The sequence below is a fragment of the Anomaloglossus baeobatrachus genome, chromosome 3, assembly GCF_048569485.1.
Source record: "Anomaloglossus baeobatrachus isolate aAnoBae1 chromosome 3, aAnoBae1.hap1, whole genome shotgun sequence".
NCBI lineage: Eukaryota > Metazoa > Chordata > Amphibia > Anura > Aromobatidae > Anomaloglossus > Anomaloglossus baeobatrachus.
In genome coordinates, this window is record NC_134355.1 from 439,692,548 (window position 1) to 439,718,943 (window position 26,396).

Here is a 26,396-nt window from a genome sequence, read left to right on the forward strand (position 1 = left end):
TGCACGCGGTCAAGCAGTCCAGTGCCAGAGGCAGCAGAGCAACCCCAAAACATCAGGGAACCTCCGCCATGTTTGACTGTAGGGACCGTGTTCTTTTCTTTGAATGCCTCTTTTATTTTTTCCTGTAAACTCTATGTTGATGGCTTTTCCCAAAAAGCTCTACTTTTGTCTCATCTGACCAGAGAACATTCTTCTAAAACATTTTAGGCTTTCTCAGGTAAGTTTTGGCAAACTCCAGCCTGGCTTTTTTATGTCTCGGAGTAAGAAGTGGGGTTTTCCTGGGTATCCTACCATACAGTCCCTTTTCATTCACAATCCGACGGATAGTATGGGTTGACACTGTTGTACCCTCGGACTGCAGGGCAGCTTGAACTTGTTTGGATATTAGTCGAGGTTCTTTATCCACCATCCGCACAATCTTGCGTTGAAATCTCTCATCAATTTTTCTTTTCCTTCCACATCTAGGGAGGTTAGCCACAGTGCCATGGGCTTTAAACTTCTTGATGACTCTGCGCACCGTAGACACAGGAACTTTCAGGTCTTTGAAGATGGACTTGTAGCCTTGAGATTGCTCATGCTTCCTCACAATTTGGATTCTCAAGTCCTCAGACAGTTCTTTGGTTTTCTTTCTTTTCTCTATGCTCAATGTGGTACACACAAGGACACAGGACAGAGGTTGAGGCAACTTTAATCCATGTCAACTGGCTGCAAGTGTGATTTAGTTATTGCCAGCACCTGTTTGGTGCCACAGGTAAGTTACAGGTGCTGTTAATAACACAAATTAGAGAAGCATCACATGATTTTTTAAACAGTGTCAATACTTTTGTCCACCCCCTTTTTAATGTTTGGTGTTGAATTATATCCAATTTGGCTTTATGACAATTTTTTTTTTCTTTCATTGAAGACAAATTAAATGAAGATAATAATACCAAAGACTGTGATTGCAATCATTTTCAGGAATTAACTGACTATTCTCTGTCAGAATTTCAGGAGTGCCAATACTTTTGGCCAGCACTGTAGATAGATAGATAGTACATTTTAGGTGCCGGACCACCCCATTAATTCATTTTATATCTTGACAGATCCATCTTTAACGGAAGCAGTGATACCAAATACCAATGTTTATTTCAATGTTTTTTATGTTTAAGTTGTAAAAAGGAAGGTGAATTGAATTTTTATTGTTAAGCTTTTGAAAGCCTTTTTTTAACTTTATTTTGTTCCCTCCTTATGAGACTTGAACCTGAGATTGTCTGATTGCTGGCTCTATATGCTACAACAGAACAGCTTTGTGGCTAATAAGCAATGTTACTTTGCCTCACTGGGATCCTGTGCTTAATTCCCACCAAGGACACCAACTGCAAGGAATTTGCATGTTTTCCTTCCTTTTCATAAGGAACTTCAGATTGTGAGCCTCAATGGGGATATGTTGGTGCTATGTATGCAAGTATAATAAAGAAATAAATAAAATCACAGGGTCCTATGGCTTCAGTAGGCCACTGACTGCCACAGCAAATCTGAACAACCACCAAAAGTGTTGGGATGCTGATGAGTGCATTGAGTAGCTCGACGCTTTGCTGCACACCTTAAATTATGGTGTTAACAGCAGCTTGGCATGGCTCTGAATGCTTCTGTTACAGGAGCCCCCTCCATACGGCGTCATCTAACATAAGTTATACTGTGGCACCCCAGTGGTTCTGGGAGCCACAATGGCGTTCTCATCACTGGGAGCAATGCCATGCTTGGAAACAGTGGGGAAATCTCTGCCAGGTACACTAACATGCAACACAACTTCCTCCTCCGGGCCAGTAGGGGGAGCTCATAACCTGTGTTGAAGGGAACCTCTCTGGATACACTGACTTGGAGGAGGGATTAGGGAGCAACAGAAAGCCAGACCTCAGAACAGTAGTACAAAGCAAAGAGAACTGTCGCTGTCTGACAGCTGCTGCCCTGCTCTCAAGGACCGAGCGCATAGAGCGGGATACCGGCATCCCAGGCTACTGGGTGCTATCGGTCCAGTAGTAATGCCGGAGGACAGAAGAGTTCACCTCCTCTGGCCCATCTAAAATCCGGAGGCGAAGGGGCAAAAAAGAGCCCAGGGTTACTGTTACAGAGTGGGCCCCAGTACCAGCTTGCGCTACCCATCAGACGGAAGACTTAACACACTTAGAAAGAGGGATGCTGTGCACCCTCAGGCCACAGAGACCTACAACTGCGCATAGAAGGAGGCTTATACCCACTGGGCAGAGAGAAACTCCCCTGCTGCTTCTAGGCTGACCGGGCCACCAACTCCTGGACTTCACCGGACACCAGTAAAAGGTGATTACCAACCTGTGTTGTCCAGTTCTTGTCGTCGCCCTCAGCCCTGCACCCCCAACGTATTACTCCGTTCCACCATCATCCTATCCCTGGGGCCTAGCTTCACCTGCGAGAAGCAAATCTACCCTAGCTGCAGAGACATCCGCTTCCTACCACTCTCCACCCTCCTTTCTGTACGCCTAGGGGGTCGCAAAACTGGGTCAGGCCACCCCGTGACGATGCAGAGGATCTGCACCACCGGCCAGGCAATGGGACGGGTTAACCCCCACGACCCCGGGACACTACAATACCAGTATGTTAAAAGCAGTAATTATGATTAATTCTATTAAAGCCATGTAGGTAGAATATGACATTTTGCCACAGGAAAGCCATGATGCTGATGTGCCTGTGTGGTGCACAATTTTACATTGTGTAAATACATCCATGACATTTGGCCATCTGCAAATACCTTTGAATTGGATACTGCCCACTACCCTCCAATTTAATTAGAAACTAGAACATATTACAAAATATTAAAAGGATTTGATTAGAGGTTCGTGCGCTTTGAGTCCATTGTGAGAAAAGCCTAATACAAATGTTTTTTTGTTGTTAGGGCTCTTGTCCACTTGCGATTTTAATGTGCAAGTGCGATCCGATTAAAAAATCGGATTGCACTCGCACCAGTGTTAATCAACAATGCAGTTTCGTTTGTCCTGTTTTTTCTCCACACGAACCGTTCTCTCGGCACAATCGCAGCATGCTGTGTTTTGTACTGAGTCTCAGCTCTCGCATCCCCATGTAAGCCTATGGGAGCGAGAAAACAAATCTCAATATGGGGGGCATACGCATCTCATACAGATGGCATACGCAGGTCACACGGATCCTTGGTGTTAAAAATCTACAGACTTGCATAGCACTCGCATGACACTCGCATGTCATACGGAAGCTAGGTGAGAAAAAAAACGCACACCATACACAGGACGCTCGACTCACTTTTCTGGGCGAGTATCGCAGATATGTTTTAATCGCAAGTGGACTAGAGCCCTTAGGCCTCTTCTCCACTAGCGTTTTATAAATCACAGCGATACTCGGCTCAAAATGTGAGTCGAGTATCCTGCGTGTGATCTGCGTGTGATATGCGTACAGTGTGTGTTTTTTTCCTCACATAGCATCCGTATGACATGTAAGCGTCATGCGAGTGCTATGTGAGTTTTTAGGTAAGCAGCGTAGGGCTGGCTAAGGGAGAAATCTCCTGTAAAACCATTTCTGGCCGCGGTTACCTGCACTGAGCTCCAGAGCTGTAACCTGAGCTCCAGACATCTGCCTGATCTGTTTGCAGATGAGCTGACCTGACCAGCAATCGCCGGGGAATCTACTCGGTGTTCGCTGTTCAGGCTGCACTCTGGAGCTCAGGTGACAGCTCCGGGGTTCAGTGCATGTAACCGCGGCCAGGACTGGTTTTACAGGAGATTCCTCCAGTAGCCAGTCTGACGCGGTATGCAAGTGTCAGGATCCGTGTGAAATGCGCATGTCACCCGGATTCTGACTTGCATGGGGGTGAGAGAGCTGAGAATCACATCAAATCGCAGCATGCTGCGATTTCAAGGAGAGCCCGTGTATCGTCTGAGAAAAACAGGGAAATGGAGACAGCATCATTAGAAACCATTTGCAAGATTGCAATCCGTTTCTCAATGCGAGGGAATTTGGAGAAAAAAAACGCTAGTGGAGAAGAGGCCCTAGACTCATACACAAGCATTGCTTCAGTTATTAGCAAAGGCTATGCGCTGAGACCCATTTACTAATACCTTGTCCCATTCAATCCATCTGATGCCTCCCGTTTTTATTTATCTCTGTTTTCTAAACTCTTGCGTAAATGTAAAACCATACCTCCCAACTTTTAAAGAAGGAAAAGAGGGACAAAGTTTGCGGCGCGCGTAGCGCGCCGCGGCAAATTTTTAGGCCACGCCCCCTAACCACACCCATTTCACAGTCACGCCCATATCCACTCCCCATCCACACCCATTCAGCACAAACACGCAGGCAGCCGGCGGGCCTCCAGCACGGACACGCAGGCAGCCAGCGGGCCTCCAGCACGGACACGCAGGCAGCCGGCGGGCCTCCAGCACGGACACGCAGGCAGCCACAGTGAGGCGGCCGGTCGCCTTCACAGACAGGCGGCCGGCCGCCTTCACAGACAGGCGGCGGGCCGCCCGCACAGAGAGGCGGCCAGCCGCCCGCAGAGAGAGGCGGCCGGCCGCCCGCACAATGAGGCGGCGGGCCGCCCGCACAGACAGGCGGCAGGGGGGCGCCCGCACAGACAGGCGGCAGGGGGGCGCCCGCACAGACAGGCGGCAGGGGGGCGCCCGCACAGACAGGCGGCAGGGGGGCGCCCGCACAGACAGGCGGCAGGGGGGCGCCCGCACAGACAGGCGGCGGGGGGGCGCCCGCACAGACAGGCGGCAGGGGGGCGCCCGCACAGACAGGCGGCAGGGGGGCGCCCGCACAGACAGGCGGCAGGGGGGCGCCCGCACAGACAGGCGGCAGGGGGGCGCCCGCACAGACAGGCGGCAGGGGGGCGCCCGCACAGACAGGCGGCAGGGGGGCGCCCGCACAGACAGGCGGCAGGGGGTGAGGGGGGAGGGAGGGAAATCAGCGCTGGGGAGATTAGTTTACTGTACCAGCAGCAGCACAGGCAGCGCTCCTCTCTATGCCACGTCTACTAGGATGGTAGGAGGGAAAAGCAGGGAGGCGGAGAGAGAGTGGGTGGGCGGAGCCCGGGAGCCGGCCGTCCCGCCCGTGGCAACGGGACAAACAACGTAAAGCGTGAAAGTCCCGCTGTATCCGGGACGGTTGGGAGGTATGCAGCATGTTAGAATGTGTATATAAGATCCCGCTGGTGGTGGCCGCAGCTTATAGGCCCCAAATCTGGTGACAGGTTCCCTTTAAAGTGAACCTGTCAGGTGCAATATGCACTCAGAGCCAGGAGCAGTTCTGGGTACATATTGCTAATCCCTGCCTAACCGTCCCTGTATACACTAGCATAGATAAAGGGATCAAGAACAAATATTTTTAAAGATCTTATATCTTATGCTAATGAGCGCGGGGACTAGTCACAAGGGCGTTACTTCACTTGGCTAGTCGGCTCGCATAGCATGTTAGCATGTTATTACGCCCCTGTGTGAGTACTCACACGCTATGTGAGCCGACCTGCCAAGTGAAGTAACGCCCTTGGGACTAGTCCCCGCGCTAATTAGCATAAGATATAAGCTCTTTAAAAATACTTTTTCTATAGATGCCTTTATCTATGCTAGTGTATACAGGGACAGTTAGGGAGGGATTAGCAATATACACCCAGAACTGCTCCTGGCTCTGAGTGCAGATTGCACCTGATAGGTTCCCTTTAAAGGGAACCTGTCACCAGAAATTTAGCAAAAAAAATAAAAGATTCCCCTCTGCAGCTCCTGGGATGAATTCTGGAAAGGTTCCTGTTGCTATTGTGCCCCCTTTGAGACCTAAAATAATACTTTATGAAGTCTTACCTTTTTGTATGCAAATCTGTTTTTATGGTCACGGGGGCGGGCTGCCTGGCGTCCGTTATTCCCCCTCCTGCCGCTGTACGCCGTCCCCCATTGCTCATTTCCATACATGAGGACGCCTTCCTCATGTAACTGTCCTCCTGAAGTTTTGTGCATGCCCAGTGCCACTCTCGCGGGAGTAAGCACTGTGCAAAGTGTGAACGCTTTTGAGGTGATTGCGCAGGCGCGAGATTATGGGCGGCGCTGTGATTGTCATCAGCAGCGTCATCCAAGTACCTGCCCATAATCTCGTGCCCGCGCTTCTCACTCTGCCTCCACCGTTATGCGCAAGCACTGGCCATATGAACCACGTTACCTATTACCATGGGCGCGAGATTATGGGCGGCGCTGTGATTGTCATCAGCAGCGTCATCCATGTACCTTCCCATAATCTCGTGCCCGCGCTTCTCACTCTGCCTCCACCGTTATGCGCAAGCACTGTCCATATGAACCATGTTACCTATTACCGTGGGCGCGAGATTATGGGCGGCGCTGTGATTGTCATCAGCAAAGTCATCCAAGTACCCGCCCATAATCTCGTGCAAGCAGTAATAGGTAACATGGTTCATATGGCCAGCACTTGCGCATAACGGTGGAGTCAGAGGGAAAAGTGCGGGCACGAGATTATGGGCGGGTACTTGGTTAACGCTGCTGATGACAATCACAGCGCCGCCCATAATCTCGTGCCTGCGCAATCACCTGAAAAAGCGTTCACATGCGCAAAACTTCGGGAGGACAGTTACATGAGGAAGGCGTCCTTGTGTATGTAAATGAGCAATGGGGGACTGCGTAAAGCGGCAGGAGGGGGAATAACGGACGCCAGACAGCCCGCCCCCGTGACCATAAAAACACATTTGCATACAAAAAGGTAAGACTTCATAAAGAATTTTTGTAGGTCTCAAAGGGAGCACAATAACAACAGGAACCTTTCTAGAAGCAGCCCAGGAGCTGCAGAGGGGAATCTATTACTTTCATTGTGAAATTTCTGCTGACATGTTCCCTTTAACTGGTAGGGGAGCCAGGATAAAGCAGAGCTGAAGCTGTTGGGAAGCTAGGACCCAGCAGCTCTGCTCCACAGGCAGGAGACCACTGATCGGTAATAGAAGCCTGCAGATGTCACTCTGCATAGGTTATTGTCACTGCTATCTGCAGGAGATAAGTGCTGATTGCACGGTCTCCTCAGCTTCCTGACTCCCCGCGTGTCTGCAGCAGTGAGAAGCCGCACACGGGGAATCAGAGAACAGCTGCAGACAAACGCAGGCTCCGGGACTGGGGGGGGTCGGCTCTGGTGCAGGGGGGGGGGGGGCTCTGCTGCAGGGGGGGGGTCGCTCTGCTGCAGGGGGGTCGCTCTGCTGCAGGGGGTGATTCATACCTCAGCAGCAGTCACAGGAGTAGGTGCGCGCTCGGCTCTGTAATGAATAGTAGAAGGGAGAAACAGCGAGGCGGGGCTACAGTGGGTGGGTGGAGCCGTGACAAACAGCCTCACGGGCGGGACCCGGGATCAAAGGCTCAGAAGAGGGACTGTCCCGCTGTATCCGGGACGGTTGGGAGGTATGGTAAAACTGATGATGATATAAGACTGTGGCGCTACTATGCTGTACTTAGTTCTTTAGTTCTTCATTAGAAAAAGGATGTAAACATGAAATACATTAACATGATAACGTATCTACTTACATGCAGGTAACATTAGTTTTCCCATTCACACAGATGGCGTCATTTTTACAATACGTATCGTTGAAGCACAAGGGGACACACTGTAAGGTAATAGGATCCACTTTATATCCGTCATACGCACAGAATGCATTCTCTGCTAGAGCTTTTACATCCACTGGTGAAAGAAAAAACAAATAATGTTAAATCTAATACTGCAAATTACATATGGTTTTTATATGTTTTACTGGAATATGGTGAACAACAACACCATGTTAAGACTTGCCACTATATTTACCCAAAGGAAAGTGATTATAGGACAAATAAGTGAGTACTATACTAACTATGTAATGATAATGCATCACTGAAGAGTAGAGGTGAGCACATATTTTGAACACTTAATTGACAGGCTTCAACTAATTTTCTCCAAAAATTTGATTTGTGCAAATAAAGTTGCACAAGTTTTAAAACTGGAAAGCTTATAATTGCACAGAAAATACACATAAAGGAGAAGATAGAGAGAGAGAGAGAACCTAGCTGACCATAGCAGCTTACAATTTACAGGAGAGAGGTAGAGGACACCCAGCTGATCATAACAGCTTACACTGTACAGGTGAGAGATAGAGAAGACCCAGCTGACCATAAGAGCTTACACTCTACAGGTGAGAGACAGGACCCAGCTAACCATAAGAGCTTACACTGTACAGGTGAAAGATAGAGAAGACCCGGCTGACCATAAGAGCTTACACTCTACAGGTGAGAGACAGAGAAGACCCAGCTGACCATAAGAGCTTACACTCTACAGGTGAGAGAGAGGACCCAGCTAACCATAAGAGCTTATACTGTACAGGTGAGAGATAAAGAAGACCCAGCTGACAATAAGAGCTTACACTGTACAGGTGAGAGATAAAGAAGACCCAGCTGACAATAAGAGCTTACACTGTACAGGTGAGAGATAGAGAAGACCTAGCTGACCATAAGAGCTTACACTCTACAGGTGAGAGAGAGGACCCAGCTAACCATAAGAGTCTACATTCTACAGGTGAGAGAGAGAGCTTACACTGTACAGGTGAGAGATAAAGAAGACCCAGCTGACCATAAGAGCTTACACTACAGGTGAGAGATAGAGAAGACCCAGCTGACCATAAGAGCTTACACTCTACAGGTGAGAGATAGAGAAGACCCAGCTGACCATAAGAGCTTACACTGTACAGGTGAGAGATAGAGAAGACCCAGCTGACCATAAGAGCTTACTCTGTACAGGTGAGAGATAGAGAAGACCCAGCTGACCATAAGAGCTTACACTCTACAGGTGAGAGAGAGGACCCAGCTAACCATAAGAGCTTACACTGTACAGGTGATAGATAAAGAAGACCCAGCTGACCATAAGAGCTTACACTGTACACGTGAAAGATAGAGAAGACCCGGCTGACCATAAGAGCTTACAATCTACAGGTGAGAGACAGAGAAGACCCAGCTGACCATAAGAGCTTACACTACAGGTGAGAGATAGAGAAGACCCAGCTGACCATGAGAGCTTACACTACAGGTGAGAGATAGAGAAGACCCAGCTGACCATAAGAGCTTACTCTGTACAGGTGAGAGATAGAGAAGACCCAGCTGACCATAAGAGCTTACACTCTACAGGTGAGAAACAGAGAGGACCCTCACCATTGATCATAAAAGCTTACACTCTACTGGTGAGAGCCAGAGAGGACCCAATTGCTCATAAAAGCTTACATTCTACAGGAGAGATAGAAAGGACCTCACTGATCATAAAAGCTTACACTCTACAGGTGAGAGACAAAGATAACCAAGCTGACCTTAAAGGCCGCTTTACACTCAGCGACATCGCTAACGGACGCCGGATGTGCATCACGAATTCTGTGACCCCGATGACAAATTCGTTAGCGATATCGTTGTGTGTAAAGCCCCCTTTAGAGCTTACAATCTACAGATCAGAGACCAAAAGGAACAAGAACTTACACTTTACATGTGAGAGTGAGAGCGTGAAAGGACCTCGCTGTCTATAATTTCATACTCACTGCAGATATAGAGAGATAGAGACAGCCCTGCTGATCAAACGCGCTTACAGTATACAGGAAAGAGAGAGAAGCAGTGGCGTAACTACCGCGGTCGCAGCGGTCGCGATCGCGACCGGGCCCGGGCGGTTAGGGGCCCGCGGGGACCCGGCAGATCAGCAGCCAGCTCCTCTCAGTGAGAGAGAAGCTGCGCTGATCTATCACAGTGCACGCGCCCACTATATGACCCGCTGCCGCCCCCGACACCGGGCCCTCCTGCCCCGTCACCGCGCACAGTAATAATGAAGCAAAGAGCGGCCGGCGCCGCTCTGCATCATCATTCTACCCCTGTGCCTGTGCGGTGACGTCACTCCTATGCGACTGCTGTGCTGAGTGCACAGAGCGCAGGGAGGGAGGACGCCGACCGCAGCACCGGGGAGGACGAGCAGCAGTGGAAGGAGGAGAGCAGGGACTCGGGAGTACAGCATCAGTGGAACAAGGAGACGTCAGGACAGAGCAGCAGTGGAAGGAGGAGAGCGGTGAGTACTTGGGTTTTTTTATATATATATATATGAGTACACGGTGGTCAGAGGCCTGGAGTGGGGAGGCTGCATTAAACTGTACATGGAGGCCTGGGGTGGGAAGGCTGGATGATACTGTACATGGAGGCCTGGGGTGGGGAGGCTGCATCTGTACATGGAGGCCTGGGGTGGGGAGGCTGCCTGATACTGTACAAGGAGGCCTGTGGTGGGGAGGCTGCCTGATACTGTACAAGGAGGCCTGGGGTGGGGAGGCTGCATGATACTGTACATGGAGGCCTGGGGTGGGGAGGCTGCATGATACTGTACATGGAGGCCTGGGGTGGGGAGGCTGCCTGATACTGTACAAGGAGGCCTGGGGTGGGGGAGGCTGCATGATACTGTACATGGAGGCCTGGGGTGGGGAGGCTGCATGATACTGTACATGGAGGCCTGGGGTGGGGAGGCTGCCTGATACTGTACAAGGAGGCCTGGGGTGGGGAGACTCCATTATACTGTATATGGAGGCCTGGGGAGGCTGGCAGCATTATTATACATGGAGGCCTGGGGAGGCTGGCTGCATTATTATACATGGAGGCCTGGGGAGGCTGGCTGCATTATTATACATGGAGGTCTGGGGAGGCTGGCTGCATTATTATACATGGAGGCCTGGGGAGGCTGGCTGCATTATTATACATGGAGGCCTGGGGAGGCTGGCTGCATTATTATACATGGAGGCCTGGGGAGGCTGGCTGCATTATTATACATGGAGGCCTGGGGAGGCTGGCTGCATTATTATACATGGAGGCCTGGGGAGGCTGGCTGCATTATTATACATGGAGGCCTGGGGAGGCTGGCTGCTATATTATACATGGAGGCCTGGGAGGCTGGCTGCTATATTATACATGGAGGCCTGGAGAGGTTGGCTGCATTATTATATATGGAGGCCTGGTGAGGCTGCATGATAAACATGAAGGACACCTTATACATTGAATATAGAGGTGTAATATACATAGAGGTCTATGAGGCTGCATTATACTGGAGGTCTATAGGGCTGCATTAAAATGGAGGTCGGGGGGGGGCTGTATAATACAAAATGAAGGGACACCTTATACATGGAATATAGGGGTGAATTATACATGGAGGAGTATGGGGCTGCATAATACCATCTGAAGTTTTATGGGGTTGTGTTATAATACATATAGGACTATGGGGGCTGCATTATAATATATGGAGGGACTATGGAGGCTACCTTATACATGGACTATGGAAGTGCATTATAAAACATGGAGGACTATGTGGTGCAGTATAATATATGGAGAACTATGGGGTGAATTTTAATACATGGCGAACTATGGGAAATGCATTATAATTGAAGGGCTACTTTATACATGGAAGATTATGGGGGTGCATTATAATATATGGAGGGCTATGTATCTGCATTCTAATATATGAAGGGTTATGTGAGACCCTTTATACAATTATTTGGAAGGCTATGTGGGGGCTGTTATAGTATTTTGAGAACTTTATACAGGGGGGACAAAGATACAAGTATGGGATGGAAATGTTTTGTGCTGAGGGAAAAAGGCTCTTTCCCTCAGCAGCCAACTTTCCCATGCTCTGCTATACATCTCTCAGCACCCAGCTTTCCCATGTTCTGATATACATCTCTCAGCACCCAGCTTTCCCATGCTCTGCTGTACATCTCTCAGCACCCAGCTTTCCCATGCTCTGCTATACATCTCTCAGCACCCAGCTTTCCCATGCTCTGCTATACATCTCTCAGCACCCAGCTTTCCCATGCTCTGCTATACATCTCTCAGTACCCAGCTTTCCCATGCTCTGCTATACATCTCTCAGCACCCAGCTTTCCCATGTTCTGCTATACATCTCTCAGCACCCAGCTTTCCCATGCTCTGCTATACATCTCTCAGCACCCAGCTTTCCCATGCTCTGCTATACATCTCTCAGCACCCAGCTTTCCCATGCTCTGCTGTACATCTCTCAGTACCCAGCTTTCCCATGCTCTGCTATACATCTCTCAGCACCCAGCTTTCCCATGTTCTGCTATACATCTCTCAGCACCCAGCTTTCCCATGTTCTGATATACATCTCTCAGCACCCAGCTTTCTCATGCTCTGATATGGGAAAGCTGGGTGCTGAGGACAAGATAAATATCAGAACATAGGAAAGCTGGGTGCTGATAGAGGGATTTCAGGGTGCTGTGGGTGAGAGCCAAGTGTCAGCGTCATTATCCTGTACCCCGAGTGTCAGTGTCATTATCCCTTACCCCATACCTCCCAACCGTCCCGGATACAGCGGGACTTTCACGCTTTACGTTGTTTGTCCCGTTGCCACGATCGGGACGGCCGGCTCCCGGGCTCCGCCCACCCACTCTCTCTCCGCCTCCCTGCTTTTCCCTCCTACCATCCCAGTAGACGTGGCATAACAGAGAGGAGCGCTGCCTGTGCTGCTGCTGGTACAGTAAAATCTCCCCAGCGCTGATTTCCCTCCCTCCCCCCCCTCACCCCCGGCCGGAGCCTCTCTGTGCGGTCGGCCGCCTGCCTGTCTGTGCGGTCGGCCGGCCGCCTTTCTGTGCGGGCGCCCCCCGGCCGCCTGTCTGTGCGGGCGCCCCCCGGCCGCCTGTCTGTGCGGGCGCCCCCCGGCCGCCTGTCTGTGCGGGCGCCCCCCGGCCGCCTGTCTGTGCGGGCGCCCCCCTGCCGCCTGTCTGTGCGGGCGCCCCCCTGCCGCCTGTCTGTGCGGGCGCCCCCCTGCCGCCTGTCTGTGAAGGCGACCGGCCACCTCACTGTGTGGGCGACCGGCCGCCTCACTGTGGCTCCCTGCGTGTCCATGCTGGAGGCCCGCCGGCTGCCTGCGTGTCCATGCTGGAGGCCCGCCGGCTGCCTGCGTGTCCATGCTGGAGGCCCGCCGGCTGCCTGCGTGTCCATGCTGAATGGGTGTGGATGGGGAGTGGATATGGGCGTGACTGTGAAATGGGTGTGGTTAGGGGGCGTGGCCTAAAAATTTGCCACGGCGCGCTACGCGCGCCGCAAACTTTGTCCTTCTTTTCCTTCTTTAAAAGTTGGGAGGTATGCCTTACCCCAAGTGTCTGTGTATGTGGAGGGGGGCCCAGGTCTAAACTTTGCACCGGGGCCCATCCAACTCTAGTTACGCCACTGGAGAGAAGCCTGCTAAAAGTAAGATCTTACCCTCTACAAAAGAGAGAAAGGACCTTTCTGACCATAAGAGCTTACCCAGTGACTTTGGAAAAAATGACTCTACCATACAAATTGTGCTCCACTGGGCACCGCAGATCTGTGACAGCCCACGTAATGACCACCACTGTACAATGTATGATAATCCATTCATATCCATATCCATAAGATGTCAGAGCTGCAGGGTAATATAGGGAGGCCAGTGCAGCAATGCAAAAATACATTAGACCACTCTCTGATGCTTCAGTAGTGTAGGTAATGGTATCCGGGATTTTTTTTTCAATTATTAAGTGTGAATCAAGTCTCAAAATGTCAGAAAGTGTGTGAAATCGCAACTTTTAGGTAATTTGACTCAAACTCAATCCTTTGGGAACCTATACACTCATCTCTACTTAATAGTAATCAAAGAATAATGGAGCATGGGCAGGATTTTTCAATTCAGTATTCTTTGGCAGATAAAGAGACATACAGCTCAGATCATGATGATATATTGTACATGTGATGTGAGGATTCATAAGTCTGCAGTCACGTAGAGTCATTTTAGACTGGGCAACACCTTTAAGCAGCCCAACAATCCCATCTTCACCATACATGTGTTTACTATGAAGATTATTAATAGATATCAGATCTCAAACGTCATGGGGTTGTGGATGCAGTCATCATTCTGCCCACAACAGAGGCTATAAAGTATTCTTGGAGGGGAAGTAGCTGTCAAATATAGGCCCTGATGTCTATGGAGCCCAAAGGTCCTTTTGTCATATGAAAAGACACTAGTATTACAAATGGAATTTGGAAATATTAAATACATATATTACACTGGAGACCAAGAGGTCCAAGGTACACATCTTGAGTGAACTGCCAAAATATTTATATTATATGAACATTATATACATATTATATACACTTATGATACATGAAAGCATTTGTTGACATCAATATTAGAGATGGGAAATTTTATTTGACTGGAATTAAATTCTCAAATTTTGCAAAAATGTATATTCTCTATAATGTGGTTTTATTGCAATTTGCAATATGCAAATTTAGCAAAATGGCAATCAGCTGCTATTGTGATTTTGCTGAGCTGTAGAAGTTCAGGCAAATGCTGCCCTGTCTTCTTCTCCCCATCCTCTGTTGCACACATTAATTTTGACCTCTTCATAACAGGCCCTTGTTTATGGCTCCACTAGGCCTCTGACATCACTGCACGTCGCCTAAGGCGTGACACAAAATGGAAGAAGCAATCGAAAAGAGGTTGATCGACAAATAGGTGCAAATAGGGTCTTATCTGGGTGATAGGGTGGAGGAAAAGTATTAAGAGGGGGTAAAGAGCACCTTGTGAGGTTATGATAGTCACGACCATTGTATTGGTGTAAAACACAGCTGTTGCAGCCCCATCTGGAAGGCAGATTCAAGATAATGTAGAAGAGTTAACCGTGAGTCGAGAGGTGAGTAGTGAGCTATTAATCCTTTTTTTCATCCTTCATTTATTATGCTCTGGGGTCTGGAGAGACCATAGACAGCATAGTAAGGAATATTCAATTTGAAACAAATAAATTTGATGCAATTTGAATATCCCCGTATTAAGCATGATTTGCCAAATTGGAATCTTGGCAGATTTGATTATCCAATCAGCATCATGTCCACATTTTGTCTAAATTGATTGTTAAATAAAATAGTGTAGAGCACATTAGGGTCATAACTTGAAACGCCTGGACCCCAACGCAAAATCTAGAACAGAACCATATATAAAACTGATGTCTTATTATCTGAAGAAGAAACCTTACAGCTCCCTCAGTCACCAGAGCCAGGTGTGGCATCCATCCATCCATGCATCCATCCATCCATCCATAGTATATCTGTCTGTCTGTCTAGCTATCTATGCTCTCAAGCACATTTATGAAGACTAATGTACAGATGAAGAATAAATATAAAAAGTGCCTTTTTGGTAATGTTACCATTACTATTAGTAAGCTGCTAAAAATAATATCTTTTTGTGACAAATGAAAATTAGTCTAGCGTTCATGTCAAATGTCATTCTTTTTACACATTTAGCTCTAAAATGTCAAAATTATATGGATAAATCTCCCCAAATCTCTGGTTAATTAATCTTGTATGATGATACTGAAGTGATGGCCCAGGGGCACCTCCGGCTGTGTAGTCGTGGCACTGGTACTGAGGCAGACCCCTGGTTCCACCACTTCTTTAACTTCGGGGGCAGACTTGATTGTGCAGTGTGGGACGTCTCTTTCACCGGCCGATGCACAAAGAGTCTTCAGGCAAAAGTTGAAATGCATAAAAACTGACATTTATTCACACAGAAAATAACACTCCGGTCAGCAGATTCCGGCAATATTGGTGGAGCTGGGGACAACCTGCCCAAACGAGCCCTCTGGTGTGGATATGCCCTAGATACTCCTCTTCTCCGGGCTCCCACTCTCCGGTCAAGCACACACTGGACCCACACCAGCGGAATAGACCCTGAGGTTGTGTCCACCTCCTTTGCTCCGGTGTCCCCTGGTGTTCCGCTCACACTCGCCGCTGCAGATGTTCACTGTCTGCTGTCCCGGATCCTTCTCCCTACACACTCTCACAGCCCTTCCCTAGATATCCGGCCGACTCCTCCTTCCCCGGTGGCAACAGCCGTCCCACCCGGCCACTAGGGGGTGCCCTAACACAACACATACATAATAAAAATCAACACTTTTAATAATCACAATGCCGGGTAAACTATGCTAAACTAGTAGGGGGTAGGCCCACCCACTACATGCCTCCCCTCTTAAAATCCGAGCCTCCCGGCAAGGCTCTTAACTATAAACACATTAAAACAAAAACCTTTCAGGTCAGTCCACGACCACAGCGGCACCAGTTCAGCGGCGCTCCCGGTCTTTAGGGGCGCTTGGGGGTGCAGCAGCGCTCCCGGTCTGTAGGTAGCGCCCGGAGGCTCAACAGCGCTCCCGGTCTTACGATGGCGCCCGGAGACGCAACAGCGCTCCCGGTCTTAGATGGGCGCCCAGAGGCTCAATAGCGCTCCCGGTCTTAGTTGGCGGTCAACAGACCCGTAAAACTTTTAACGGAACTTCTGCCGGTTAAACAGCACCGGACTTAAACAGCAGGTGGACAGTGGAGACTTACTCTGGGGGCCAGGCCCGCTTCCATTCCTCCGCTTGTGCCTGGATGTAGGCCCCCAGAGATTGTCCCGGCTGACGGCGGACCCGTCGGAAAGACAAGGGGGCAAAGGGTGGTTCTGCCGGCGTGGCTGCCTCGGCTCCTGGCGGGGGTGAAGGTGTCGCTACCCGGGGTGGCGCGTCCAAAACAATGACCGGTTGATTGGTCACATGCTGACTCACGGTTACCACTGGCGAAAGCTTCTCCGGATCAACGGTCGGGCCAGACGATGGTTCCGGGGCAGCAGCCGCGGTGCGCCGGGGGTGAGAGGGCTCGGACGGATTCGGTCTTGCATGGCTCCGGCGCCGCTCTTGTTGCTCCTCCCACTCCAGCTCCTCTTGCCACTGAGCCGCTTCCCGGGCGGTCGGTATCCGGTTCACGGCAACTGCAAATAGGCCGCGGCTACCTGCGTCCGGCAGAAATTGCACCTTCTCACCCGGCCAGAGTGTGTGGAGCCGCTTGGGCAACCCCTCCACGTCCAGGTGAACTCTATTGTAAAAATAGTCATCCCCCGTGCTGACCTCGCGGATGAAGCCGTACCCCTCCTTCTGGTTAAATTTTACCACCACGCCGGTGGTAAACTGCAGGGCCAGCTCCTCTCCGCCCGGACCGGACAGCATCTCCCGGACAAGGGTTTCAGCCAGAAGACGTTCCTGAACAGGGTCGGGCTTCGGGGACGGAGCTCTGGGGTGCGGCTCGGCGGGCGGGACGATTACCGGGTCCCAGATGAAGCCCCGGTGGTCCTTCTCCAGACGCTCGGTCGACACTTCAGCCGGCTCCAGCAAGGGAGTAGATGGTGTGGCGGCGCCAAGCTGTGGGGTCTCCCAAGGGAAGGCTGTAGCCCCCGAACGGCCTCCTGGTGGCGTAGCATACGTCGCCTTCACTTCGGTGATGGTACTTCCGGTCTGTGCGTCCCAGGTGGTTTTCCATGACACCTTATCAGGGCGCGTAGAACCTCCCGGTCCCACTGGAAGATCCACCAAAGCTGCCTCACTGGCAGGGGCAAACCTGGGTCGGCCCCGGCCTAAGGTGATCAAAGCCATAGTAGTAGCCAGTTCTTCCGGTTGCCCAAAAGCTGCCATCTCGGATCGCTGTGCTGTAACTTGCGGTGGTGTCACAGTGCAGACTGAGGGAAAAGAAGGCGGGCCTCTGCTTCCCGCTCTTAAACAGTAACCTCCCCCAGCCTCACGCATCCACTTGACTCCTCCGTGGCGGTACCTCTTTTTCTTCCGAACACCGCCCACTTTGTATGTCTTCAATGCCCTGGAACTGGCGCCTCCCCTCTTTGGGCGGAGTACTCTGTGCCTCTTCCTCGGCACCGGCCAGCCCCAGGCTCTTCTTTCGGCGCCAACTTTTCGCGCCTTTTCTTCCACTTCACAGATAACGGCCTTCCTACCGCCATCTTGTGCCCGGTCCAACGCTACGGGCGCTGGGTTCTCTTCCCACCAGGGGGCTGGAAATCTTCCCTCGCAGTCGGGATCCTGTGCCCCAGGCACGACCTGATCTCCAGCTTCTTGGGTTCCTGGCAGGGGAATCGCATCCTGCCGACTACGCCACATGAAGTGATGGCCCAGGGGCACCTCCGGCTGTGTAGTCGTGGCACTGGTACTGAGGCAGACCCGTGGTTCCACCACTTCTTTAACTTTGGGGGCAGACTTGATTGTGCAGTGTGGGACGTCTCTTTCACCGGCCGATGCACAAAGAGTCTTCAGGCAAAAGTTGAAATGCATAAAAACTGACATTTATTCACACAGAAAATAACACTCCGGTCAGCAGATTCCGGCAATATTGGTGGAGCTGGGGACAACCTGCCCAAACGCGCCCTCTGGTGGGGATATGCCCTAGATACTCCTCTTCTCCGGGCTCCCACTCTCCGGTCAAGCACACACTGGACCCACACCAGCGGAATAGACCCTGAGGTTGCTTCCACCTCCTTTGCTCCGGTGTCCCCTGGTGTTCCGCTCACACTCTCACACTTGCCGCTGCAGATGTTCACTGTCTGCTGTCCCGGATCCTTCTCCCTACACACTCTCACAGCCCTTCCCTAGATATCCGGCCGACTCCTCCTTCCCCGGTGGCAACAGCCGTCCCACCCGGCCACTAGGGGGTGCCCTAACACAACACATACATAATAAAAATCAACACTTTTAATAATCACAATGCCGGGTAAACTATGCTAAACTAGTAGGGGGTAGGCCCACCCACTACAATACTCTGTATTTCATGTCTTACTAGTCAAAGAAGGCACGGAATCATAAAACAGTGAGAGGTGACATTGTAGAATATATTAACATTTGTCCCAGAATATACAGGTGAAAAGAAAAACTTACATTTGTCACCATCAGTTGCATTATAAATTTTAATGTCATCTATTGCACGCTTTGTTCTAGAAGAATGATTTTTAAGATATCCAACGAGTTCGTCATTTAGATACAAAACTATAGTCGTATTCATCACATAGCTAAATCTTGCAGTGAATGTTGCTGTCATGTTGTTATTAGCATTGCTCCTGAAAAACACAAAAATATATAAATACTAAAACAGAAATCTGGCAAAAAAGTTAATAAGATGTGCTCAAAATATTACAAAAATGCTGACACAGCAAATACAAATATGGCTATGTGTGCAAGCTGCATCATTTTTTTTTACCACAAAGATGCAGCGTTTTTATCTTTGTGGTGACTACAAAGAGCAGCATTTTTGGCCAAAAAAATGCAGGAGTCCTCCACCTGTCAGGCCTCTACTCAAGTGAGCCGCGGGATTAGCGCTGACATCACTCGTGATGTGCGGTGACACCGCAGATCACATGAGTGACGTCACCACTGATTTCGCGGCTCACTTCAGCCGCGGCCTGATATGCAGTCACAAGGGGAGGACTCTACTGTCACCACACATCCCCTGACTGAAGTCACCTCTGATCTCGCGGCTCACTTCAGCCGCAGCCTTATATGCGGTCACAAGTGGAAGACTCCAGTCAGGTGATCGCTTCTAGCTTGAGAAACTATCCTTTTCAAGATTTTCATGTTGACTGCTTCTAAAGCCATGTTCACACACACAGCATTTTTGCTGCATTTTGTTTCTGCACTTAAAACCTGCTCTCTTCACAATAAAAATGTTGAGTTTAAAGTACAGGTTTTGGTGCATTTTTGAAATATTTGTTGTGCCATTTTTTCTGGGTGGATTACATGCGTTTTGTCTACCGTGCATGGTTAATAAAGCTAGTGTGCTGCATTTTGCATTTTCATTGATAAATATCAATAAAAAACGTTGCAAAAAACACTAAAAGAATTGACATGCTACAGATTAAAAAAGCCTAAATTCTCAAATTCAGTCAGGAAAATAACCGAGACATGTGCATGACATTTCTGAAGTCTCAGCTTTTGCTTCTCCTGTAAAATGCAGCTTCTTATTTGCATAGAAAAAGCTGCAAAAAATAGCTGCAAAAACATTGTATGTACACATAGCTTTACTGTATTACTGCCTTCAATAAAGAAAGCAATGTATACAGAGACATTATGGGTGTCACAGAATAGGATCCACATCCCACCCCTTCTAAATATATTACACCTAAATATTAGAACTAGAAATACAATGATGCATTAAAGGGTTATTCCCATCAATATCCTATCCCAATATGTAGAAGGTGTAAAAATAATAATATTAGCAAATACCTCCAATTAGAAATGTAGTATAATTCTCCTGATATAGCCATGTCTCCTACCTCATGTGCAGGGCATTACAACTTAGGTATCGATCACATATGCAGTCTCAACTAGTTAGTTGTTCATGGTCATAAGCATGGATACCTAGCCTACTGTAATGCCCAAAACTTGAAGTAAGTGGCATAGCTTACCAGAACTCTACTACACTTCTAATTGGAGGTATTTGCTAATCTTATTATTATTATTACACCTACTACATATTGGGATAGGATCTTGGAGATGGGGATCCCCTTTAAATTCAGTGCTGATTAATTTTATAATATATTTGTATAGGTAGTCCTGTTTTCTGTTCTTGTTTTTTGCCTGTAGATGCCACTAATAGGAGCTTTTAGTGCTGGTATTAATTCAATGGGAGCTGGAAACACCTGTGTATCATAAATTAGGTTACTTGCATTTTTTCAATGTATTTTAAGTGTTTTTTCCATGCGTTTCTGATGCTGCGGTTTTTACCTCATGTGCATTTTTTACCTAAAGTTTTTCCGCATCTAATTCAAGTTTATGGGAAACAACTGCACAGAAAACTCAGTGTACCCCAAACAAAAAATTGCCATGTTGCAGATTTAAAACATGAAGAGCAGTTCAGTTTACGCTGTGTAAAAAAGAATCTCAGGGGGCAGGAGACTTCTATAAATCCCATACATTTTGCTGCAACCGTAAGGCACTATGTTTTTGATGCAGCGAAAATATGTGGTGTCAAAAATTTACCAAAAATGTATCATGGCCGCACAACCTTAAAGGGATTAGTTGTATATGGAGACCAGTAGGGAATTTTAAGATAAGGAACAAAAAAATAGATACTTATAGGGCATTATATGTGTCGGGCCACTACTCTAAACAGCATGTCAGCATGTTTTTGCTATGTCATCTGAAGAAAATAATGTAAGGGTTAAATCATAGAATTCAGAGATGCCTCTATTTTGTCAAATACATTCTTATAAATCACAGCACTCTCACGGATTATCTTGCAAAAGTGTTCACAGTTTATTTACATATATGTTAAACAAGCAGTAAGTGCCAGCAATACATGAAACATTTTTTTTGCTACAATTCATAACGTTTTGACCCGTTTAGGTGGAGCCTTGCTCACGTTGTCGCTCAGGTATGGAGTATGTGTGGCACTTCTATGCCTACAGTCATGACTGGCAGTCAGGCTGGGCACCCTTGCATAGATGGGTAGCTGTATAGATGGTGCTGCACACATACTCAATACCTGAGCGACAACATGAGCAAGGCCCCACCTAAATGGGTCGAAACGTTTTAATTTGTTGCAAAAAAGTGTTTTCACATATTGCTGGCACCTACTGCTTGTTAACATATATGTAAATAAACTGAACACTTTTACAAGATAGTCCCTGAGAGTGCGGTGATTTATAAGAATATATATGATGAGGGATTTTCATCCCATCTACCAGCACCTCTTCTTTGACCGAGTGCACACCATCATCACCTCTTTTGTCAAAGTCAGAGCAGTTATTTTCCTGCATTGTTTGTTTTAGCTTCAGGACCTTATCATTACTGGATTACATTGTCTGGTACACTGCAGTCTGACACCCCCCTTCTGTGATTAGCAGATCACTGTCTATCGACATTGCATACAGAACCTGGTGTGGGCGGGACAGCTTTCTCAACTCTGCTGCATTACTAAATCTAAACATTCTGATTTTGTAAGAACTGCTGCACCCAATAAACTTAGTGATACATTGTTAGGGTACGCTCACACGAGCGTATAACTCGCATGAGTATCGGACCGCATCACTCGGTGCGGCCGCACACTCTCCGGACAGGAGCATGTCAGCCGCATAGAAATACATGCAGCTGAGCCGCTCCTGTCAGCAGAGAAGCTAGGCGCGCCGGGTGATGCGGTCCGATACTCATGCGAGTTATACGCTCGTGTGAGCGTACCCTTAGATTCAGGGTCTCTTTGCCAACATCATGCTGCTCTCAGATGAGGTAACAAAAACCTGCTGACAGATTCTCTTTAATGGCAAACGTTCATTTTTCTGAAAAAATGAATATATGCACCATGAGTGAATACAGGTTTAAGTAGGAATGAAAATACAAACAGAGTATAAATAAAGTGACTCACCAAACCTTATTAGTCAAATTACTTGTAGAACGATCAAACAAATCTCTCACGTTATACAGAGCGTTTTGAAGTTTACTGTAAATCTGTATAGGAGAAATAAACAAAAACACTTCATCTTAATTTTAGGTAGACCAGCATCATATTAAAGGGGCTGTCCAGGTTTGGGATGAAAGTTTGCAGTTAAGGCTACTTTACACACTGCGATATCGGTCCCGATATCGCTAGTGTGGGTACCCGCCCCCATCTGTTGCGCGACACGGGCAAATCGCTGCCCGTGCCGCACAACATCGCCATGAGCCGTCACACATACTTACCTGTCCGGCGACGTCGCTGTGACCGGCGAACCGCCTCCTTTCTAAGGGGGCAGTCCGTGCGGCGTCACAGCGACGTCACTGAAGCATCAGTGAACCGCCGCCCAATAGCAGCGGAGGGGCGGAGATGAGCGGGATGTAACATCCCGCCCACCGCCTTCCTTCTGCATAGCAGCCGGGAGGCAGGTAAGGGGAGCTTCCTCGTTCCTGCGGCGTCACACGCAGCGATGTGTGCTGCCGCAGGAACGAGGAACAACTTCGTTACTGCTGCAGTAACGATTTTTAAGAATGGACCCCCATGTCGCCGATTAGCGATTTTGCACGTTTTTGCAACGATGCAAAATCGCTTATCGGTGTCACACGCAATGGCATCGTTAATGCGGCCGGATGTGCGGCACAAATTCCGTGACCCCAACGACTCCGCATTAGCGATGTCGCAGCGTGTAAAGCCCCCTTTACTCTATGTGACTGCAGACATCTGAATCCTCAAACCAAGTGCAACCCCTTTAGACTTAGAGGGTTATTCCCATTTACAACATCCTATCCCAATATGTAGCAGGTGTAATAATAACAATATTAGCAAATACATTCAATTAGAAATGTAGTATAGTTCTCCTGATATGCTATGTCACTTACCTCATGTGCAGGCATGGCAGTAACTTAGGTATCCATGGTTACAACCACGAGCCACTAACTCTCCCTATGTGCATGGCCCTAACCTTGGATGCCTAGGCTACTGTAATGCCTTGCACATAAAGTAAGAGATATGGCTATATTTTGGAAACTATTCTACATTTCTAATTAGAGGTATATGCTATTATTCTTATTATTGCACCTATTACATATTGGGATAGGATTTTGAAGATGGAAATACCCCTTTAATATGTCCCTCTATGAATAACCTCTCCACTAGACTCATTATAGAAGAATACATTAGCTCATCATGGTTCTGCTGTAAACACAGAACAGGGGTCACATGCAGTAATTGTGTATTTTTAACAACCGGTTTTCACATTCCTGACCAGGCCAAAATTGAAATTCTGATGAGCGTCATTATATGTGTTAATAACTCTGAAACGCTTCAAGATATCCCAGTGTCTCTGAGAATATTTTTTCATGACACGTTCTACTTTATGTTAGTTAAAAATTGTGGTCAATATATGTTGTGTTTATTTATGAAAATATCGAAATATTAAAAAAATGTTTGCAATTTTGCAATTTTCAAATTTACTTTTTATGAATAAATAACAATTACTGCATGTCTTCTTTACATCCGAATAAGTTTATAATTTTTTTTTTTTTAGTTATGGAGTTATAAGAGTTAAAGGTTTTTCAGCAATTTCTCATTTTTCCAATGAAATATACAAAACACATTTTTTAGGGACCACATCACATTTGAAGTGACTTTGAGGAGCCTATGTGATAGAAAACAGCCAAAAACGACTCCATTTTAACAATTCACCCATCAAAAGAACTGAAAACCACATTCAGGAAGTGTATTAACTTTCTGGTGCTTCACGGTAACTAAAGCAATGGGGAAGGAAAAAGTGAAATTTTACTTTTTTCTCCACGAAAATATTACTTTCAACCAAATTTTTTATGTTAACAAAAGTCAGGAGAAAATGCATCATAAAATTTGTTATGCAATATCTCCTGAGTTTGCCGATACCCCATATTTGGTGGAAAACTATTGTTTGGGGACAGCAGGGCTGGGAAGGGAAGAAGCGCTACTTCAATTTTAGAGCATGATTCTGGCTGGAATAGATTGCAGACATCATGTTACATTTGAAGATCCCTTGACATGCTGAAACCGCTGAAACCCCAAAAAGTGACTCCATAATGGAAACTATACCTCTTGTTGAATTCTGTTATGTATCTGGAGGACAATCTCTTCCTTTTCTTATATCAGTATACTATCTCAAGGCATCAGCAAGGAACTTAACCTTGGGTGGAAATGGGTCTTCTAAATGGACAATGACCCAAAGCATACTGCCAAACTGGATGCAAATTGACTTAAGGATAACAAAGTCAATGTCTTGGAGTGGCCATCATAAAGACATGATCTCAATCCTATTGAAAATGTATGAGCAAAGCTAAAAAGGCAGGTGCGAGAAAGGCGACCTACAAATATGGCTCAGCTATACCAGTTCTGTCAGGAGGAATGAGCCCAAACTCTTACCAACTATTGTGAGAAGCTTGTGGAAGGATATCAAAAATGGTTGACCCAGTTTAATAATTAAATGGATAGAAACTTTTGACTGCAGAAAGTAATAAAACGGCCGTAAAACATTCTCTCTGTTTTTCTCTCTCACTCTAATTATTCTGGCATTTGGCAAATATAAATAATTTCGGTTCCTAATTGACCTAAAACAGGAAAGTTTTATTCTGATTTCATGTCTGATATTAAGAAAAACATGCAGATGTGTCTTTTCAGAAAGTGTATGTCAACTTCTGGTTTCAATAGTATATATGTTGAGGGTTATTTTCTCTTATGCAAAATTATAAAAATGTATAAATTTGGTATCAACCCACAGAATAGTGGTGCGTCTATTGCTCCTGCCCTCATAAGGGCAGTTCACTTCTGGCTCTAGTATTAGCTGGCTCTCAGCATAGTCCTGTGCATCCAGATTCGTTTGTTCCATATTAGATTTATCAGGGGGGAATGTAAGTTCCTATGAGCTGGAATCTCACTCATTTTGGTAATTGTATATTATGTGTCAATTTGTAATGTCTGATATTTTCTGTATTTGTATCCCAGAATTTATTAAATGCTGCAGAATATGTTGAAGCTAAAGAAACGAAAGCTATTATTATAGTTATTATAAACAGATTCAATAGACACTTGTGGAACTTACATTTACAAACATATAAATATACATTACATGGATATATACCTACCAGATCATAACTTTCATCAGAAGAGAAATTTCTCGTAGAAAATAAAGTGATGTATACAGATCTCTGCTTTGTGCCTAAAGAAAACAGAAACATAGTACATAATTTGATATGAAATAAACTATTATTGCAGGGGACATATTGGTGCAACATTTGCAGCTTTACAGAGGCATAAGAGTTAAGGGGGTCAGTACCATCTTTCAAGCTGGAAGCAGCTTCTATTACAGACACAAAAATGGGTGCATTATGACAAACTATTGGACTGCAAAGAGCTCATATACTATTCTTGCACAAGGGTGCCCTTTTCTGTTTGTGTCCACCCCTGCAATATTGCATTAAGTTAGACTATGGACACACAACCGCTTATCTGTCATCCGAAAAAAATCGGTCCTATTATGATGACCACACTTTGATGAGAGTTTAAACAAAGTGTAATCTAATTTCTTTGGATGAGAAGAAAAAAAAATTCTCCATCTTCTCCATTCAGTTTGTCCGTGAAAATTGGACCGCACATGGATGTCATCTGATGTTTTGTTGGATCACACTAAAGGGCATAGACACTGTGCTCTGAAGTATAGTTTATGAAAAGAGAAGTCTACTTACACCCTGAGAATATCCACTTACCTGGTTTTAGTTCTGCATTGAAGGAGTCTGCTGCGTCTTTACATCTTTCACCAGTGAATGCTGGCAGACATGTGCAGTGAGGACTGCAATTCACACCAACAGTTGTACATGTGCCACCATTACTACAGTAGTTTGTCTCACACTGTGCAATACATGAGCAGTCTGCGCCGTTACCTGCAAATAAAAGAGTGGAATAGTTGTTGGCATATATAGCTACAGTATATTTCTAGTAAGGAGCAAAATTACCTTTTTAATATTGCTAGATTGTAAACTTGTGAACAGGACCCTCACTCTTTTGCTCAATTTAGAATTCATTATA

At 47.2% G+C, this 26,396-nt stretch overlaps 1 protein-coding gene across 1 annotated transcript in view; it reads right to left on the minus strand.

Moving 5' to 3' along the window:
* The window catches only part of LOC142297264 (uncharacterized), a 280,648-nt gene that overhangs the window by 30,401 nt on the left and 223,851 nt on the right, over positions 1–26,396 (minus strand). The window contains exons 71-75 of the mRNA XM_075341519.1: positions 26,078–26,251; positions 25,457–25,530; positions 22,248–22,330; positions 18,770–18,948; positions 7,545–7,698 (exon numbers count right to left, since the gene is read on the minus strand). Of these exons, the coding sequence (XP_075197634.1) occupies positions 7,545–7,698; positions 18,770–18,948; positions 22,248–22,330; positions 25,457–25,530; positions 26,078–26,251 (664 nt within the window). The remainder of the gene's footprint in view (positions 1–7,544; positions 7,699–18,769; positions 18,949–22,247; positions 22,331–25,456; positions 25,531–26,077; positions 26,252–26,396) is intronic.